Genomic DNA, 21,803 nt, shown 5'->3' with positions numbered 1-21,803 from the left:
AGTTCTGCCCATAATGCCTCACTAGGTGAGTTCTCCAGTCTGTCCTGACTGAACACTGCTGTGACATTTTACTTGACCAGTAATGCCACCCCTCCTCCTTCAATCCTTCCCACTGAAACAATGGAAACCCGGAATACTGAGCAGCCAGTTCTGCCCCTCCTGCAACCAAGTCTCACTAATGACTACAATATCATAAATCCAGGTGTTGATCCACGTCCTGAGCTTATCCACCTTTCCTACAAAACGTCTTACATTGAAATATATACAGCTCAGAATATTAGTTGAATCATGCTCAATCATTTGATTCCTGAGGTTGTCTTAGGTCTTAACACCATCTGTCTCCACAACCTCTCCATTATCTGTTCTGGCACTCTAGTTCCTATCCCCCTGCAACTCCAGTTTCAATCGTTGCCCAAATCATTCATATAAATTGTTGTCATGGTCCGGTCCGTGAAGTCCGCATTCCGCTTCACGGTCTGGTCCGTGGACTCAGGACTCCAGGTCTTCCAGCTGTCCCTCATTTGGTTGAGTTAATCATAGGCACCAGATTCCCATCTTTGAACTTGGAATAGAAGTAGCCTTGGGATTGAGTGTGGGCTGCTGATTTGTCTTGTCAGTCCCCCTTGGAGCAACCTGTCAGTTCCCAGTCTAAGAACCCAAGATCCCCAGCCAAGCTCCAAGAATCCTAGCCTCGACGATCCTGCAGCCAAGCTCCAAGAACCCTAGCCTCAACCATCCCGCAGCCAATCTCCAAGAACCCTAGCCTCGACAATCCTGCAGCCAAGCTCCAAGAACCCTAGCCACGACGATCCCACAGCCGAGCTCCAAGAACCCTAGCCTCGATGATCCCGCAGCCAAGCTCCAAGAACCCTAGCCACGATGATCCCACAGCCAAGCTCCAAGAACCCGCTTCGAGGATCCCAAGCCAAGCTCCAAGACCCCAAGCCTCGAGGATCCCAAGCCAAGCTCCAAGACCCCAAGCCTCGAGGATCCCAAGCCAAGCTCCAAGAACCCTAGCCTCGAGGATCCCAAGCCAAGCTCAGGACCCAAGACACCAGCCTGAAGCCAAGCTCAAGACCCAAGACCCCAGCCTGAAGCCAAGCTCAAGACCCAAGACCCCAGCCTGAAGCCAAGCTCGACCCCAGCCCCTGAAGCCAAGCTCAAGACTCGACTTCAGCCTGAAGCCAAGCTCAAGACCCAAGACCCCAGCCTCAAGCCAAGCTCAGACCTCTAGACTCCAGCCACGTCCTGTCTTGAAGCCACGTCATGTCCTTGACTGGTTCTGGGGTCCGAGCCCGAGGCAAGACCCAGGTTCTGGGTCCTTGTCCAGTCTCGGGCTCGGAGTCCAAGCCTTGTCTCCTAGTCCATGATTCTAGTCCTGGTCTTGCTTTCCCTAGCCCAAGTCTGTTTTCTTGTCCCTGTTCCTGGCCTCTATCCTGTCACATCCTCACTCCAGTCAAGTCCTGTTCCTTGTACCTCATTATCTGTGTCTCGCATTTGGGTCCATTCCCAGCGCTCCATTGTGACAATTGTAGGAAGTTGAGACTAGCACAATACCTGTAGAACAGCGTTTATTAAAATCTGGCCAGTTAATCTTATATTAACTGCAGCAACGTGAAATTTAATTTTTGGAAAGCAAACTTGATGTAACACTTAATCAAATGACTTCTGCAATCTGAAGTATAATAAGTCCACCAGTTCCACATTACCTAAAGCACATATTATTTCTTCAAAACACTCCAATAAATTGACCAAATGTAATTTCATTTTCATAAAACTGTGTTGACTTTATCTGATTATCTTGTTTTTTTTTTCCTAAGGGCCTTGATATAATATCTTCAATAATACCTTCTAACATTTTCCCTATGCCAGATGTTAAATTAACTGACCTGTAGTTCCTTGCATTGTCTTCCTCCCTTTCTGAATAAAACAATTACATTTATTTTATTCCAATCAAACAGAATATTTCCTGAATCAAGGGAATTTTGGGAAATTAAAACCAATGAACCATCAACTCACTAGATGTTTCTTTTAAAGGTCCAGAAAGAATTTCATCAGGACCTGGTTACCAATTGGCTGGCAGCTTCAAGAATTTGCTCAGTACTACTTCTCTGGTGCTTGTACTTTTCCAGAATCCCTCCCTTTCTTCCAAAAAAAAGGGGAATTGCTGGGCAGCTTGGCTCAAAGGGCTGGAAAAGCCTATTCCACTCTATCTCAATAAATAGATAAATAAAATAAATGTCCAATGTCTGCTACTTCTGAGATATCACTTGTATCCTCTAGGACTAATGTAAAACGCACATTTAATTCATCTGCTTTCTCATTGTTTTCTAGTTGTTATTAGTCTCCTGATTCATCATTTACCAAACAACCTTAATTTTACACACACACACACACACACACACACACACACACCACATATATATATTAAAGTGGAAAAGCCTTGCACAGGGACGATCCCACTCTCTCGGCCTCAGAAGTCAGGATCCAGTGGCATGAAGAATCGTTACGTCTGGCAACTTCCTTGGATGCATTGAATGGCTGCGTCTTCTCAAGTGCTCTGCCGCTCCCTACACACTCCACAATGTGCTGCTGCAACGCCTTCTCGGCCGTTGAACCAGCGGGGTTTCCTCCGCCTGATCCACTGAAGCAGTCTTCGCATGCTGGGATGAGCAAGTTTGTATCTCACCGAGGGTTTGAGACCCGTCGGCTACCCTCACCTGGTTTAGCCGGCTTGTCGAAGCCATTGCCCGGGGTGTGGCCGCTGTTGCATGCAAACAGCTACGAGAAGCCACAGGTGAGAGCTGGGCATTGGTGGGGACCAATAGATGACAAGCCACTCCAATTATATTATATTATGTCAAATTATCATGGAGCCGTTTTTTTATTCTGTTACAACTTTAAGCAAGTCCACAGGGAGCTTGGCCTCATCACGTAGGACATCAGTAGAGTAGCTCCTTAGCAGCTAGCCAGCTAGTTTAAATAACGTTAGCTATGCTAATGATTGAATGACACCTGTTAAACTCAGCTCAACATGTCTTTTACAGTCATTTAACCCATCATGGGCAATAGAAAAGTCACTGTTGCAAACAGTGCAGCGAGCAACACTGTCATTATTTTTGACCCCTATTAGGCAGGAATACACTTTAGTGTAGTCTGGGGTGAAGTACGTTTTATATTTTCTGCTTTTGGAACACTTTACCATGGCACTGCAGGACACTAAACTGAACTGATGACTATGAAAGAGAGAGAGAGAGAGAGAGAGTTCTACTGTAAAGCCCGCCCACAGAGAAAACTGATAGGTCTACTTACCACAAAGAGAGACCAATCAGGATGCCCTCTCGCTACGTCCGTCACTTGCTCTCTCTGTCTCTGTCTCTCTCCCTCTCGCTTGCTCGCTCTGAGAAAAATGGATTTCCGGATTATTGTATATAATTTGCAGGTGTCAGGGAGCCGCTATCAATATGCAGGAGACTTCCAGAACTTCCGGGAGAGGTGGGATGTCTGCATTTGTGTCATCAGCAAATTTACTAAGCCATCCCTCCACTTCCTCATCCAGGTCATTTATTAAAATCACGAACGGGTCCCAGAACAGATCCCTGATCACAGGGTAACAACCTCAATTTGACATGCAGTGTTGGTTCTCAGCGAAATGAGTATTACCCAGGAGACACACAAGAGAAATAATGACAGCACTGGGTAACAATCCCCGCCGAGTGCTTACTAGCTTGTTCTTCTATGTTTGCCTCCCAACCTATCTTATTTTTGAATGCTGGCACTTGACAACCTAGGATACATGGACAGAGAGGCTCTAGAAGTTTGTGCCTAATTGAGAGATTGCCCAGCCATCATAGCGATCTCAGGGGGTTGTGAGTCCGGGACTGTGGAATGAGGAGGTCTGGACGAAACTCTTCACTGTGACCCGAGGGCGCAGGACCTTGATCCTAGCTGGCGGGGGAAGGCGCCAACCTCCTGCCCCGAGGGAAAGGAGCAGTCGATGAGCTATTAACCGAGCCTGACGGAGCGTCGTCTCAGCCGGGCTCGGCTCTCGGCTGTTCAGGTCTGTTTACCCGGCAGGCCCGGCGGCGCCTCAGTGAGCGGGCTCGGCACCAGTATGACTTCGGCTCTGGAGAGCTACATTAACCGTATCCTTATTCAGGGCCGGCCTGGTCTGCTCCGTCCCGGCGGGGAGGAGAGAAAGCAGGCAGCTTTACATGGTCGGGCTCAGACTGACGTTCTGCATTCAGGATCTTGCACATCAGGGTCACAGTGAGAAGGTTGGGGTCAGGATTATATACATTGGGGTGATGTTGATGGGCTGGAGCCAGGGTTCTGTACCCTCAAGTCACAGTGAGGGGGTCGAGAGTTTGTGCCATCTCTTGAACACAGGTTAGGACCCTTCTTAATGGGGTAGCAGGATTTGAGAATGGGAAATGAATACATTGCGGGCTGTGGTAGTTTGAAGAGACGCATGTGTGAGGTGTTGCACTTTGGGAGGACCAACCACTGCAGGTCTTACACAGTGAACGGTAGGGTACTGAGGAATGCGGTAGGGCAAAGTGATCTGGGAATACAGGCAACACACATAAAAGTTGCTGGTGAACGCAGCAGGCCAGGCAGAGTGGACGTTTCGGGCCGAGACTGTACCTCTTCCTAGAGATGCTGCCTGGCCTGCTGCGTTCACCAGCAACTTTTATGTGTGTTGCTTGAATTTCCAGCATCTGCAGAATTCCTCGTGTTTGGGAATACAGGTCCATAATTCATTGAAAGTGGCGTCATAGGTAGATAGGGTTTTTTTTTAAAAAGGCTTTTGGCACATTGGCCTTCAGAAATCGAAGTATTGAGTACAGGAGTTGGGATATTATGTTGAAGTTATATAAGATGTCGGTGAGGCTTAATTTGGTCCATTGTGTGCAGTTTTGGTCACCTACCTACAGGACGGATGTAAACAATGTTGAAAGAGTACAGCTAAAATTTAAAAGCATGTTGCTGGGTTTGGAGGATCTGAGTTACAAAGAAAAATTGTATAGGTTAAGACTTTATTTCTTGGAATGTAGGTTGAGAGGGCATTTGATAGAGGTATACAGAATTATTAAGTGTATAGATAGGGTAAATGCAAGCAGGCTTTTTCCACTGAGGTTGGGTAGGATTATAAATAGAGGTCATGGGTTAAGGGTGAAAGGTGAAAAGTTTAAGGGGAACATGATGGGAAATTTCTTTGCTCAGAGGGTTGTAAGAGTGGAACGAGCTGCCAGCACAAGTGGTGCATTCACACTCAATTTCAACGTTTAAGAAAAGTTTGGATATGTACATGGATGGTGGGGGCATGGAGGACTATGGTTCCAGTGCAGATCGATGGGGGTAGAGAGATTAAATGGTTCAGCATGGACTAGATAGGCTAAAGGGTCTGTTTCTGTGCTGTACTTTCCTATGAGTATGTTAGCAAGATAAGTTATGACTACAGCTGTGTACATTCTGAAAAGTCTTGATGCACTTGCATATGAATGCAAAGATATTTAATTATGTGAGGAAGTTGTGAATTCCAGCTATTGGGGATAGGTCAGTGGAGAAATATGTAGATTTTGTTAGAGGTTCATAAAACCTATTTTCCCTTTCTGGTGTAAAGTATAAACTGATTATTGAGGTAAAGTGTGAAATTGAGGTTAGTGAAAAAGCTTGATGTTGGCAAAAACATGGCAGTGTGTCTATGCTAACTGTTAATATTTGATTTAATGTTGATTGTGCAGAAGAGACAAATGGATTTACCTTGAGTTTTTAGGTACAGTTGCAGTGGTCACAGCAGATGGAAGAATGATTGTGGTAAGTTAACCTTCATGTTGGAATTCTTACAAATGAAGTATATATTTATACTTCTGTTTTCTGAGAGAACTTGCTGTCAGAATGAACGCAATTTTCCTCATTTGTATACGGGATTTGGTAATGGCAGTTTAGGTCGATACTGCCAAATATAAATAAAAACATTTTTAATCACACTGCTAAATAAAGTGCAAGTATTATTGATAGTTTGGAGTGTTCTCAGTAGAATAAAAAGATTTGAGGGAATGAAATATATTCAGGATTGAGGCTTTTAATAAGGCAAAGGACAACTTCTACAGTCAGTAATCCAGAAAATACCAAAAAAAATTACCCTCACAGCAAATGTCCTGGAAGTAAGACTCAGATTCTGGACAAAAGTTAATAATTACTTAAAGAAGAAGGGAATCCAGTAGGTCTTACATTGCTGCCATAGGTATGCAAGGGAAATTTGCACTGTAAATTCTGTGAGCATGGAAGAAGAGGCCTCGAGTTGTCCTCAGTAAGGTGAGATGCAAGCCATCTAATTCATACTACTCAGAAATACATTCGTTCTGATGTAAGTGTAAAGGACTCCCCACCCCCAATCATTTAATCTAGTTTTGTGCAGTTAAAAAATCTGTCTTATTGGTGCTGGCTGATTAAAAATCAAATTTAGTTGCCAGAATTTATTATGTTTCCCTTGTAGTTTTATTTGTTCCTTAACATTCTGGAAATTGTAGATATAAATTGATTTGCTATTGAGCTAAATATGCTTTACATTGGATAGTTAATTATTCCTGAACTTAAGATAATTATATTAATTTGTACTGTGAAAGTAATTTTTGTGACTGCTTAAATCACAAGGTTCTCAGAAAGCTGCTGCTCTATCACCAGTCTCCACCCTCTCCCAGTCTTGACACCTAATGATTTCTCTGGCTAAACACTAGTTGGTCCAGTCTCTTAAAATAGTTTCCTAATGATTGTTAGTGGTGTCACAGTGGCCCAGTATTCAATTCCCTTTGATCAGTGGATGGTTTTCAGGTGTCTGTCATTTGATGTAATTGGTCCCCAAAATACAGAATGGATTGGACCCTTTCAGTAAGCTCCATCACTGTACATAGATATCTGTGCATTTTGTTTTCAAGCCTGTGTCTCGGAAAATCTTTGCTTTCTATTTTTCCACTTTGGCTTTTGCTGATGTCCTTGCTTGGAATGTATTTGCAAAAGTGTTGAACTATTTCGTATCATTATGCAAGGTGTGATGCCACAAACCTTCCACCCTCTCATTCCCCACCTCCTTCCTTTTATTCCATGGTCCACTATCCTCATCTATCAGATTTCATCTTGTTTAGTCCTTTGTCTCTTGCACTTATCATCTCCTAGCTGCTCAGATCACTCCTACTCCCCACCCATCCACCTACCTTCCTCATCTCGCCTGGATTCACCTATAACCTGCCTCCCCAATGCTTTTATTTTGGCACCTGCCCACTTTTTTTCCCAGCACGATGAAGTCTTGGTGCAAAATGTCATCAGTTTACTTCCCCCGCTATAGATGCTACCTGACCTGCTGTGTTCCTCCAGTAGTTGGTGCGTGTTTGATCAGATTTCCAGCAGTTACAGATTTTCATGTGATTGCATTGGGGTCAGGGTTGTCTTCAAGGTTGTTGGGAAATGCAAATAAAACCGTACCAACTAACAGAAGTTTAACTGTAGCACATGCATGTTGAGAAATTTGAACTGCTTTCACTTGTTTCATTTTAAAGGCAGGGTACACTAAAAGGATTTGATCAGACCATCAACTTAATCCTAGACGAAAGTCACGAGCGAGTATTTAGTTCACAACAAGGTGTGGAACAAGTAGTACTCGGCTTATACATAGTGAGAGAAGACAATGTGTAAGTATTTGGGGATTTACTTAACTTTCTACCGAAGAAAGATTTGAGAGCACAAGAAAATAGGAATATGAATAGGCCATGTAGCCTTACATACCCTCTCACCACTCAACATAATACTGCTGATCTTTGTTGGCCTTAGTTTCTCTTCTGTGCCAGTTCCTCATAGGCCTCTGGTCCCCAGTCTTTAAAAACTATCTGTTTCCACCTTAAAATACCTCCAATAATCTAGCCCCTACAATTCTCTGGGTGGAGAATTCCAGAGATTCACCATTCGTTGTGAAAAGAAATTTCTGGTATTGGAGAGGGTCCAGAGACCCTCTTCAGCCACCTCTTTCAGAACCGTGGGGTGTATACCTTCTGGTCCAGGTGATGTATCTACCTTCAGACCTTTCAATTTCTCAAGAACTTTCTTTCTAGTTATAGTAACTTAACACACTTCATGACCCCTGTCACCTGGAACTTCCACTATATTGCTAGTGTCTTTCACCGTTAAGAGTGATGCAAAATACTTTTTCAGTTCGTCCGCCATTTTGTTGTCCCCCATTACTACCTCTCTGCATCATTTTCCAGTGGCCTGATATCCACTCTCGTCTTTCTTTTACATTTTATGTATCTGAAGAATCTTCTGGTATCCTCTTTAATATTATTGGCCAGCTAACTTTAGTATTCCGTCTTTACCTTAGTAACTTTTTAGTTGCCTTCTATTGGTTTTTAAAAGCTTCGGAATCCCCTAATTTCCACTAATTTATGATCTATTATATGCCCTCACTTTGACTTCTCTTGTTGGCCACAATTGTGTCACTTTACTTTAGAATACTTTTTCTACTTTGGGATGTATATATCCTGTGCCTTCCGAATTGCTTCCAGAAATTCCAGCCATTCTGCTCTGCTGTCATCCCTGCCAGTGTTCTTTTCCAATCCATTCTGGCCTTCTCCTCTGTAATTCCCTTTTCTCCATTGTAATACTGAAACATCTGTCTTTAGCTTCTTCTCATATTTCAGGGTGAATTTGATCATATTCACTTGTCCCATAAGGGTTCTTTTACCGTAAGCTCTCTAGTTGATTCTGGTTCATTGTACAATACCCAACCCCAATTAGCTGATTCTCTAGTGGGCTCAACTACGAGCTGCTCTAAAAAGTCATCTCGTAGGCACTCTAGAAATTCCTCTTCCTGTAATCCAGCACTAACCTGATTTTCCCAATCTACCTGCATATTGAAATCCCCCTTTTGTCATGGATTTTCTACCTCCTGTTGTAATTTGTAGGCCATATCCTTACTACTTTTTGGAGGGCTGTATACAATTCCCATCAGTCTTTTACCCATACAGTCCCTTAGCTCTATCCACAAGGATTCAACACCTTCCGACCCTATGTCACCTCTTTCTAATGATTTGATTTCACTTTTTACCAACAGAGTAACGCTTCCTCCTCTGCCTTCCTGCCTGTCCTTTCGAAACATTGTATATTCTTGGACATTAAGCTCCCAGCTGTAATTTTCTTTCAGCCATGATTCAGTGATGCCTACAACATCATCCCTGCCAATCTGCAACTGTGTTGCAAGTTCATCTACCTTGTTCTGTATACCGCATGCATTCAAATACAACACCTTCAGTCCTGTATTCACCCCTTTCGATTTTGTCTGCCTTGTATGTTGTAACTCATCCTGTTGACTACAGTTTTGCCCCATCAACAGCCTCACTTCACATTGCCTCTGTTTGTAAACCAGCTATCTCATCTTCAGCAGCACTAATATCTGCCGTTTGTACGATGCTTGTTGCATTGATAGGCAGCTCAGGACACTAGTTGCACCACGCTCAACCTTTTGATTCCTGACTGTGTCTGAGGTCTTCATTCCACAACCTCTCCACTAACTGTTCTGGCAGTCTGGTTCTCATTCCCCTGAAACTCTAGTTTAACCCCCACCGTGCAGTATTAACAAACCTTCCCATTAGAATTAGTTCCCCTCCAGTTCAGGTGCAAACTGTCCTTTCTGTACCAGTCCTACCTGTCCTGGGAGTCAATGATCCAAGAATCTTTTGCCCTCCCTCCTACACCAACTCCCAAGCCATGTATCCTGAGATCACAAAGCCTTTTGTTTCTTTACTGTTTTTGAGATACTCTCACTGTTCATTTGCTGCTAACTTTGAAAATTCTCAAACACCCAGCAGATGGGAGAGCTTCCACGAACAGAGAAGCAGTTAAAAGTTGTAGGTTGAACTTTATCAGATTTTTCATTTTCCTCTTTCAAATATCTGATATTTATGAATGATTCCTGATGTGTGCTGCTTTGATTTAAATTCTGTCAGTCAAATTGATTTCAAATTAGCCGCAGTTTAATACTAGCAGTGTTGTGAATTGCTTTAGGAAATCAGTAAATTGTTAATGATTATTTTCTCTGTAATATTTTGGCAGATTTGTGACTAAAATGGACCAAATTTGCCCTTGTAAGCTTAAGTCTGGTGGTGAAACTATTTGTTTTGCGACTTTGAATTTGTGGTGGGAAATTTGATAGTCCAGAGAAAATCTTTTTTGAGATAAATCCTCTTATTCACTTAGCAATCAGAAAATCTCCCAAAACCCTGTAGGTATCAGGACAAGAAAGTGGTTTACTAGGTAAGGACAACAAGAGCTATGATGCTCACATAGGTCATAAACTCCACTACTCTTTAGTGGGTTGAATAGCCCATTTCTGATTGTACTTTAAGAAACCGAGAAAGGAAGGTAAAATTAAAGCTGTCATTTAGGTTGAAGGGCTTGTCCGTGAACTGGACTTCCATACGTGCCCAGTATGAATGATGAGAGTGCATCAGCTCTGAAGTTTTACACTTTTGTGTCCCATTAAATATCTTCTGCTCCATTTGTGGTAGAGTTTGTGGGTCCCATAATTACATTGTCTAGCTTAGAATCTACAGGAGTAGAAGTGGAAGGAAATAATTTCTGACCTTGAGGTGCCACAGAAGAGGGACAGATACTCTTATCTGCAGCCATGAATGATTGTGAATCCCAAAAGCTATGTTACTTGCATATCTGTTTAGAGCTTGGCAGGGGAGAGAACCAACCATCAAGCAGAAACCAGAGCAAATGTGGTTTTGCTGAAGGAATATGAGCAGATAAAGTTAGAAAACAGAACTGTATAAAAAAATATGGATTGCTGTGTAAGTTGTGTGAAAATGGGTCAATACAATTAGCTGAATTCAAGTCACAAAGTTTGGAGTGGGTGACATAGGTTTCTGTTGAAGGCATAGGGATGTCACAGTTAGTGCCAAGGACCCAAGTTCATTGCTGACCTGCTGTGTGAAGTTTACATGTTCCACAACCATGTAGCTGTGCTCCCATTCCCTAAATGTGTTGCTGCAGGAATCAATGCTGTATCCATGCAGAAACACAAAGGTCTCAGCAAATGATTTTGACAAGAGGATCACTTGTAACACAAACAGAATGCCGATACTAAAAAGTTGGATGCGTGACTTGAAAGTATATAGAGAGTGTATATAGACTCAAGTCACACAGGTGGACCAATGGTGTGAAATGAGAGAAGGAATAATATGGAAAAATGTGGTCAATCACTTTAGTTGAAAAAAGTGGAAAAGCAAATAAAGTTCTAAACTGCACACAGAACCAAACGACAGTCTTTCTCCCTTGAAAGCACAAGGGAAAATAAACAAATGCAGGAAAATGTGGCATTTTAATTTGCCAATGGTAGAAAGTAAACTTGTAATGGAAAAATTGAGAATGTGGCAGCAACAAGACATGAATTTGTTTATAATTTTAAAGGAAATGCATCATATTTAAATATTCATGAAATTAAGATTCTATACTTTAAATATACCCAGGGAATTTTATAAATATTTTATTTATTCAGACAAGAGTGAATAATAAACTGAGTCTCTAGTTCACATTGTACCAATTGTATATATTTAATTTGCTTTGTGAATCCACCAAAATGAACACTCAATGAAAGTATAAGTATAGTTTTAATCACTTCTAAAGATTTTTTTTGTTAACATAAACCTCATCTCAACATTATTGCAAAAGGTTAAGGAGGATGTTGTATTGGGTATTTACACAATTCAGTGTCACAATTTTCAGGACATTGGAAATACCAGGGGTGATATTGGTATGGATGGGTTAAAGGAGAGAAGGGAGACACACTTGCTGGTGGTTGTGCTTGATCAACTTTTACAAATTAACACTTTTATAATGGGGGTCATCACTTCTGAGGTAGATAGGTCCACTGCAGCCAGCGGCATTTTGAAAGCACCAGTTTACTAGACGCAGGTATTCCAGTAGATGGCACCATCTCAATAATGCTGCCTCTATGTTGGACTCAGTGGATGGATGTAAACAAAAACAATGAATTTAAAAACTGTCAATAAAATGGAAATGCTACTTACATGGAATTAAGTGTTTTTCAATAGGATCCATTTATATAAGAACCGGTGAATTTTATTAAACTTGTTTAATTTTGATAACTGAGCCAATTCTGTGAGCAATTTTTTCCCACCAAAATATATTGCATGAGGTTCAGAAATAATGGAATGAGGTTTTTTGAATGGAATAATCAAACCATCACATGAGTATTGAAAATGTTAATTAAAATTCTTAGGTCCATTTGATGATACTTATTTTACTTGACTGATTAGAGGCTGCATTTAAAGACGAACTTATAAGCAGATGGGTTTAAAAATAACTGGCTTGTTTGTAGTATTATTGTGATCATACATGCTCAAAATATTAAACTTCCTACACTAAATAAATGCTTGTATAACAAAACATTCATATTTACTTTGAAAACTTGTACAGTACAATGCCTTTGCACCATGTACGAAAGCAAGTTCTTAAAATCTTGGCACTATTTCACAAGGTAAACTAGTGTAGAATAAATACAGTGTGACAATGGAATAAACACCAAGCATATGGCAATTTTACCAAGGTATTATTTACAAACTCAGTTTTGGAACAGTTTGTGATTAAGATGCACTTTGATAGGATGTTTTTTATTCAGATAATGAATGTTAATAGTTATAAGAAACAGTTCTGTCAGTATTGGCATTGCATTATCTGCAACAATAAAAATAAGTCCTGTAGAGTAGTTTACATAAAAATATTCCTGAGCAAAAATTTGCAGAAGTATAAAATTTAATATTTTAATCAATTAACTAATGTACTGATATTAATAACAAACTTATTGGATGAATACATACAATATGTAATTCTGACCTGCTTTATACAGGATCTTAATATTAAATATATGGTGCAATTCAAATCTGGTGATTGTCCTTTAAAACTTTCCGGTGCTGCGCTATGCTTGTAGTTAGAGGATCCTGAATTAGGTTTGATTTTGTCAGGGAGGAACTAGTAGATCCCATGGGTGACATATGTGAACACACATCATCCAAGTCGGCATAGGCTGGAACACAGATTTTAGACATTAGTTTAACCGAAACTGCTTTCTAAATATGCCACCTATATTCTCAAAGCAACTTTTGATTAAGTCGTATGAATGCATTTCATGTAGCCTCGCCTTTCCATTTTAGCACGTGTTGTTCTACATGCTCTGTTACATCCATTCTTTAAGAATTCTAAAACATTGTTCTATACCTTGACCCTTAAAATTAAAAGTTTTGATCCTGCCCATAGCCCCTCGCACACTTTCATGAACGCAAAGTATTTTGGTTATTCGTCTGGTAATTTTGAAAATACGCAGTTTGGTTTGTGAAATTCCATGTTCAATCAGAGAAGGAGAAACAGGCATTAAGAAAGGCAAATCAATGAAGGTTATTTCCAAACACCATTTATAAACAGGTTACCTGATGGTAAAGGAAAAATGGGGAGAGAGCAGAAAGGGAGTATGGAGCTAAAAGGCTGCTTTTATACAGTAATTACAAAAATTTATAATATTTGATATAAATTATGCAACAAAAACATTTTTCTGAAACTAGAATTTCCATAGTTACACCTACTAATTCAAGTACTTTAATTCAATATTAAGAGCTTAGAATTACCAGCAGGTTGTGTTTAAAATTAGTCCAGTAATTAAATATCATATGTTCTACATTCCTTTTTATTACCTTGAGCAAGTTCTCTGTTAATACCTTTCCTCAATTCATCCCGCATCTGAAATAATAAATAGATGAATGCAATTTATTTTGCTTTTTGGAAACTGAAAATAATGAATTAGACAGAAAACGAAAAGTGAAAATATTCTTGTGGGTTTATAAGGAATGAAGTAAAATCAGTAATGTTTCTTTCTTAAGATGTGTTAAGTTATTTTTAAGTTTCTTCCTGATGATCTTGTTTTCCTTTCTGGCACAGCTGTGGTTGCTCACCTTCAAACTTGGCGGAGTTTTCACAAAACTACAAAACAAAAATAATGAAAATTATTTGTGAAAGATATGCAACAGAATGGATTGAGATTTGACAGAGAAAAAAATAAAAATGCACCAATATCAAGTCTTGAGCTAATTCACATTGTGAATGTGATCAAGCACTTTGTCATGGGCTGCAAAATTATGTGGGACTGAGTTTTTACCTATTTTTATTATAACATTAAATCAAGGAAGTACAATGTTCCTTCAGTTCCTATGAGAGATAGTGTCCTACTATTCAGCACATCACATGGGAAGAATGTAATGAAGTGGGCAGTTTAGTCTGAAGAACATTTGAAAAGCATTCTGAAGTTTGCACTTTCAAAATTTGGTCCAATACTTCCTTTCCATTAAATTTATTCTCCTCTCTTTTACAACGCCATTTTCTTGCTTCCGGAGTTGCTATTGGTAATTCACTATGAAAGAGGAGATGCTTGGGACGATAAACAAATTTAATTTTCTTAGTGAATACTACCCCTTTGGTACCCGAATCCTCTTGTCTGGAGAGCTCGTGAAACTGCTGTAAACTAAGCCCAAATGAGTTCTATTTGCTAAAGGACAGTGGTTCTGTATTGAAATACAAAATGTAATTATATTGAATGCTTCTTCAGAAAGACGTTGATAATACAGGTTAATGAGTTTTCTATTGATGATGATAATGATGACACGGCTTAGTGTCATCTGCCACTGTAACGTGGTCCAGCAGGGAAGTAGCCTGTCTGTATCAGATGTAAAAAAAAACGTACAACTAAAATGCAGTGATGGATGTGGTACTGCCTAATGCTTAATCTTATCAGAAAATTTCAACAATTCTCATCACATTTATAATGTTGGTAACAATATTTGCATTGGAGGAGTTAAAGGCAATTTATAGTAGCAACACATTGCTACTATGAGCACTAATGTCAAGCACAGTCCATTGTCCATGCTAATTTCTCGACACACTATGCATTGTCAAAAAGACCGATAGTTAAAGGTGAGAGTTTAATTGATTGATTGAGAAACTGAGGAACGTTACTTTATGTGTCTGACCGTAGGATCAACAATGACTATCATGGGTGTCTACTAGAGTATTTGAAAGCAATAACAGCACTAGACAAAGGGTAAATTTATGAAAAGGAGATTTTTGAGTCTGCTGGTAGTTGTGTGTTTACTGAAAGCTCTTTGAAGGTGTAAAGTACTAATAAGGGATTAATACATAAAATTAAAGCATATGGAATTTTGTTGAATGTACTGTAGCAGATATGGATTGGCAGGTAGAAAACAAAGAACAAGAATAAATAAGTTACTCTCTTGAGAGACAGGCGGTGTACAGCATGGTTCAGTGTTTGGACACATATTACTGGGCTGGCTCATGGTCCTCATCTTCCTCTTCCTGAAGTCAATAATCAGCTCCTTGGTCTTGCTGACATTGAGTGAGAGATTGCAGTTGTGACACCACTCAACACTCAGTTAACTAAAATATTATACAAATTTTATTTCTTTTCTTGGAATTTGTTGAATGTGATTGGCTATTCAGCAGCAGGTTTTACTTCTGACTAGTAATGTGAAAGTCTGTGCTGTGTAAATAGATTGTTTATTATTGTTTTGAACTACGAAAAAAATAGGGTATCTAACACTGCAGAGAAAAGTTCTTACCAAGTTACTGGTATAAATGTTACCATTAGTGACAAATGTAGAATCTATTGCAATAAAAATTGAATCATATGAAGTATATTTTGGTAACTACTGACCTCAGAAAGGTATGACTCTACTTTTCTGCTGGGAAGCAGTTCATCCTCTTCTCGATTTAAGTTACTTCCTATATCTCTATGGGAAATTCTCAAGCCACTGCCATTACCCAATCTACTTTGCAGATGGCTCCCATTCTGAGCCCATGTGGTTAAACTTTCAATTCTAAAGCTATCACCAATCAATGATTTCGAACAAAAGTGTTCTTTAAGCAGCTCAGTTGTGCCTTCTGCTAACCTTTCATTGGATCTGCAGAAAGAAAATAAAAACAACAGTGACTAGTCTATAAACTTCTAATAAACTACTTAACTCAAAGGCTCCATGTGTAAGTTGGCTTTGACAAACATGTACAATAATTGATTTAATATTGTTTAAAATCTCTGAATTTGTCTCATATTAATAGCTGAAAGTCAGTACAGTGGATTCTGATTTAATGGGGCAGCCACTTGTTCTGGATAATTCTTAAAGAATTGAGAAATTAGCCAGGATTCCCTTTGTTTATTTGGGACACTTCCACTTAATTGGGACAGGAGATTGTTGCCAAACAATTTCTAAGTAGCTCCACTCACATGCACTTAAGTGGTTGTTAAATACTACTACACCTTGCTTAGAGTGAACAGTTGTGTGTTTGTGTTCAAAAGGTAGTGATTTTTGTTGCCTGGAATAAAGCAATTCAGAATTGCTTTACTTACTGCAGTTTCATGCTTTCTGGCTTGGGATGCCAGAAATGGCCAGGAGTGAAAATGAAACAATGTCACGACTTCAACAAGTTAGGAACCACGAGGAATTTGAACATTCATCTTGAACGTTACAATAGAAATGGAGGTCTGGAAGATGCAATCTCCGAAAGCATTACATGTAGGCAGTCCATTATCTGCACTAGGTGTCTTTGCTGATTTTTGTTCATTTACAGTCAATCAAAAGGACATGGCAGCATACACTGGATGAATTCCGCCACTGATAACTAAAAGGAACTAATACACAGTTTTATAGTATTGGTAGTGTTCTAATCTATTTTGTATTTCATTTAAATCCATAAATTGTTACTCATAGTTTGTCTTTTTTCAAATAACTTTTTAACAATTTCCATGCGTCTTTGGCTAATTGGGACAGCCACTTAATTAGGCCAAAATGTGTCCCAATTAACCAGAATCCACTGTATTTGTAATCATTATGGAAATAATGAGCATGTATGGATGGTCAGTAGACTTCCTCATTTCTGTGCTGTAAAGTTAAACAAGGGAATTTGTTACTACTTGGAACAGACTGCCCTAGTTTTTCTTGTGTTAGTTTGGAATGAATTTCAAACTTTAATTTTATCTTCCTTAAACACTGTAGGGAATATTGGAGACACAGTTGAACTAGGTCATCCAAATGTGCTGTGCTGTATTAAATTTAGTAAAAATATCACAAGAACAATTCCAAAAACACTTCGGCTCTTTGTAAACTTGCAGCATGCAAGGTGCCTGTACACGTTTATAACTGTAGATTAGTTAAATGTTTGTTAATAGCAGTTATATTCTTACACCTCAGATTTGTTAAGTGTTTATTAATAGGCTCAGGATTTGTTCTTAGTTTCAGGCACTTGGTAGCATCAGAACAAAAGACCAAAGAATTAATCTGTCTCTGCGTGTCTCTCAATGCTTCAGATTAAATCCCTACTTGATACCAATTTATACTTCTGCATCGAATCTACACCATAGGTACGGCGCAGCCGTGTACCCTACAACGTAGCCTGACACGCACCTCCCCAAAAATGTAACTATGTGTTGCGGCGACACATACCGCAACAACTGTGATTCGTCCGCTTGGTAGCATTGCATTTCCTTCTACACATTTCCCATTGCTTCTTCTCGACAAGTTGTCAAATCTACCTGCCGACATCCAAAAATATTTGAAACGCATTTCCTCGTCCATATCTCTCAGTGGCCGGACAAGCACAGAAAATTCACCCTCCTGCCTCAATCCGTTCAATGGTAGTACACACCATCTCCTCCGACGTCTTCTCTCTTTTCTGCCTTGCAGTATTTTCAATAAAAGTAACTCTTGTTCAACATTTATTAGCTCCAAGTCCAACATGATGCGCTCAGTTTCATTTGCCATTGTTTGAAATACACAAAGAAACTCAACGCTGTGGCATAGAAACCCCACCGCCAACTAGCGTTTTGGCGGTGAGTTGCAGAGCGACGCAGACACACCAACGCACAAACATAAATGCTTACAATGACGTGGGTTACGGCGTAGAGCCTATTCAGAAGTATAAATCAGCCATTATTGAGGCACCTATCGCTCAGTTCTTGGGCCTTCCCCCTAGACCGAGGATCGTGTAGGATGGACACAAGGTTATTTCACCAGTCAGAATTTGGAGCTCCCCCGACAACGGCGACAATCAAATGGCAGCTGAGAATTGTAAGCCGTGGAATCTTTGAAACTTACTATGTAGTATTTAGAGGTTTATTTGTGCTTTCTGTTTTATGATAGTAAATTAGGCTTAAGTTATTTTGGTATGCTTATACCCTTATTACTACATTTCCTGGATATTCAAATTGGTTTGGGTCTTTTTTTTTTCAAAAATACTTTATTCAGAAATATTACAAAATAAAGTTATTTACGTAATAAAAAGCATTCATTGACTCAGTCCATATTCAAATGAAAGATGTTTACAATAAATCATTCGTTGACTCTCAAACCTTAGTCAAGAATTAAGACTTATTTGCAATAAAATTATTAACAATAAAAAAAATGACCAACGCAACCTACTACACAAACCCACTGTTGAGAGTGTAGAACCCAAAGTGTAAAATTTCACTTGTGACCTTGCAGCTTTTCAGCTGAAATCACTTTCAGTTAACAATTAAAGTTCTAGAATTCATTTATAGCCACAAATAAAAGAAATATAGGAAGGTCTATTCTACTACAGTTTGCAATTACAGAATATGTTAATTGCATAAACACTGCTGCAGAACATCTCAGGATACTTTTTTAAAATCAAGGAATGCCTGCTTCCCCTCTTTGAGGGTGAACGAGCAGTCTTTGGGGTATTGCAAGTCTGTGTCTTTGCTGCAGGCTTAAGTGCTCGGTGGTGGGTGCCAATGCTTTTTTTCTGCTGGTCGGGGGACGGGGGATCGTTGCTTTGCTGCTGCTTACACGCAGGAGGGAGGGTAGCTGGGGGGGGACTTTGGGGTTCTAACATTTAACTGTCATTCATTCTTTGGGGGCACTCCTGTTTTCATGGATGGTTGTGAAGAAAAAGCATTTCAGGATGTATATTGTATACATTTCTCTGGCATTAAATATACATTTGAAACCTTTGTTTCCTTTTATCATCTTGTTAATTTTCATAACCCTTTTGTATAGCAGCATCTGCTAATAATCATGATCAAAGTTATCCAATTATTTCAATACCATTTGTGGATGTTATGTGATCAAACCAGAAGCAGTATATCAAACCACAATAAGCAACTAGTAACCATGGGTACTCAAGTATATTTTTGATATTTAGCAAAGACTGGAATACTAGATAATAGGGCATTGTGCATATTAACACAGAGGGGGATTTCATTATCCAGTTAGCTATACAAACCGTAGTTTTACTTGGATTTCTGTTTAAAAACAAAAAAACATATAATCCATGTTTTTAATCCCTGAATAATTTGCTCAAGATAGTTCAACATCATGTATTGAATATTTACCTATTTGAACCATTGAGGTCTAGGGAAAACAATCTTTCAAAAATCTTACCCATGAAGCTGTGCTGCAATGGATTCACATGGTTCAAATTGCTGTGAATGCAACTCTTTGTTTCTTTCAATTTCAAAGGATGGACAAGCAATCAAGTTGCAAAAGACAACAAACTGCAAATACAAAAAAAGAAAAAAATAAGTAATAAACCTTTCCCAGGGTGTTACATAGGAAATAAATAAATAAGCAATAAATACCAAAAACATGACACAAAGAGTCCCTGAGAGTTATTCCTTAAGTTGTGGGAATAGTTTAGTGATTTTGAGGTTGAGTGAAGTTGTTCTAGTGGTTGAGGGGTAATAACTGTTGCTGAACCTGGTGGTGTGACTCCTGAGGCTCACTTACCTTCTTCCTGATGGCAACAGTGAGAAGAAAGCATGACCTGGGTGGTAGGGACCCCCGATGATGAATGCTACTTTCCTGCAGTAGCGCTCTGTGTAGAATGTGCTCAATGGGAGAGCTTTACCTATGTTGGACAGGGCTATATCCAGTAATTTTTATGGATTTTCCATTCAAGGATTTAAGTTACTTCCTATATCTTTGTGGGAAATTTCCAAGTCACTGCCATTACCCAATCTACTTTGCAGATGGCTCCTATTCTGAGTGCATGTTGTGGTTAAACTTTTATTTTCATTGCTATCACCTGTCAACGATTTTGAATGAAAACTTTCTTTAACCAGCCCAAATGTGGCTTCTGCCAAACTTTCATTCGATCTGCAGAAAGAAAATAGAGGAAACAGTGACTAATATATACATTTCTAATAAGCTACTTAACTCAAAGGCTCCATGTGTACGTTGGCTTTGACGTAAGCTGTTCATTAATAAATATAAAATCTCTCATATTGACAGCTAGATAGAAGTCAGTACAGTGGATTCCGGCTAATTGGGGCAGCCACTTATTTTGGACAATTCTTAAAGAACAAAAACAAATCAAGAAATTAGCAGGATTTCCTTCGTTTATTTGGGACACTACTTAATTGGTACCAGAAATTGCTGCCAAACTGTTTCTAATTTGCGTCATCCACGTGCACCTGCACGGCCATTAAGACACTACACTGTGCCTAAGAGTGAACAGTTGTGTGTTTGTATTCAAAAAGAAGTGATTTTTGTCACAGAAATATGTAGTAGGACAATTCAGAATTGTTTTGCTCACTGCAGTTTCATGTATTCCAGTTTAGAGATGCTAGAATCGGCCAGGAATGAAAATGAAATGATTTCACTACTTCAAGTTAGAAAATTCAGAGATTTTAATCAATATTAAATTAATTGCAAAGAATTTGAAGGTATCAAGATTCATCTTGAAAGTTACAATAAAAATGAAAATTTGGAAAATGCAATCACCAAAAGCATTTTATGAAGGTAGTCCATTTCTAGACTGGGTGTTTTTGATTTAGTTCAGTCAATCCAAAGAACATGGCAGTGTACACTGAATGAATTCCTCCATCGATAACTATTAGAAACTAATACAGTTTTATAGTACTCTAGTAGTATTGGTAGTGTTCTAGTTTGTTCTGTATTACATTTCAATACATATCCAGACCTGCCTCTCGGTTTTTTTGCACTACCTTACTTTCCATTTTTCTATTTTCTAGTTATGATTTATAATTTAAAATTTTAATATTTACTATTTTTAATATTTAATATTTGTAATCCAGGGAGCGGGAAGCACAGAATCAAATATCGCTGTGATGATTGTACGTTCTAGTATCAATTGTTTGGCGACAATAAAGTATAAAGTTTAAATTGTTACTCAGTTAAATGGTAGTTTGTCTTCTTTTATACCTTTTTAACTATTTCCATGTATCTTTAGATAATTGGGACAGCCACTTAATGAGGCCAAAATGTACTTGTCCCAATGTGTCCCAATTGACCAGAAGCCGCTGTATTTGTAATAATCACGGAAATAATGAGCATGCATGGATGGTGAGTATACCTCATCATTGCTATGCTGAGGCACTTAATTAAAGTTAAATAAGAAAATTTGTTGACATTTAGAACAGCCTGCACTAGTTTTTCTTTCCGTGTTGGATACGAATGAGTTTCAAACTTTAATTCTGATCTTCCTTAAACACTGCGGGGAATATTGAAGATACAGCTGAACTAGGTCATCCAACCTACTTTTAAGACTTTAGAGTCCAAAATGTAAAAATTCACTCATGACCTGGCAGCTTTTAGTCTGAAATCACTTTCAGTAAACATTAAAGTTCTAGAATTCATTTATAGTCACAAATAAAAGAAACATAGGAAGGTCTATTCTACTAGTTTGCAATT

At 39.2% G+C, this 21,803-nt stretch overlaps 1 protein-coding gene and 1 long non-coding RNA gene across 2 annotated transcripts in view; one reads left to right on the top strand and one right to left on the bottom strand.

Annotated features, from left to right (window-relative positions):
- Positions 1-4,026: 4,026 nt before the first annotated feature.
- Positions 4,027-21,803, top strand: part of LOC140202568 (small nuclear ribonucleoprotein-associated protein B'-like) — a 33,142-nt gene continuing 15,365 nt past the window's right edge. Inside the window, exons 1-3 of the mRNA XM_072267576.1 lie at positions 4,027-4,145; positions 5,780-5,820; positions 7,564-7,691. Of these exons, the coding sequence (XP_072123677.1) occupies positions 4,115-4,145; positions 5,780-5,820; positions 7,564-7,691 (200 nt within the window). The 5' untranslated portion in view covers positions 4,027-4,114. The remainder of the gene's footprint in view (positions 4,146-5,779; positions 5,821-7,563; positions 7,692-21,803) is intronic.
- Positions 11,593-19,599, bottom strand: LOC140202569 (uncharacterized). The gene is made up of 5 exons (XR_011887124.1): positions 19,533-19,599; positions 15,794-16,040; positions 14,022-14,049; positions 13,764-13,809; positions 11,593-13,102 (listed from the first exon to the last, which is right to left on the bottom strand). It is a non-coding gene; the product is annotated as an uncharacterized lncRNA (long non-coding RNA).

The sequence above is a fragment of the Mobula birostris genome, chromosome 9 (assembly GCF_030028105.1).
Source record: "Mobula birostris isolate sMobBir1 chromosome 9, sMobBir1.hap1, whole genome shotgun sequence".
Lineage (NCBI taxonomy): Eukaryota > Metazoa > Chordata > Chondrichthyes > Myliobatiformes > Myliobatidae > Mobula > Mobula birostris.
The sequence above is the reverse complement of the archived record's forward strand: the minus strand, read 5'-3'. Positions and strand labels throughout refer to the sequence as shown.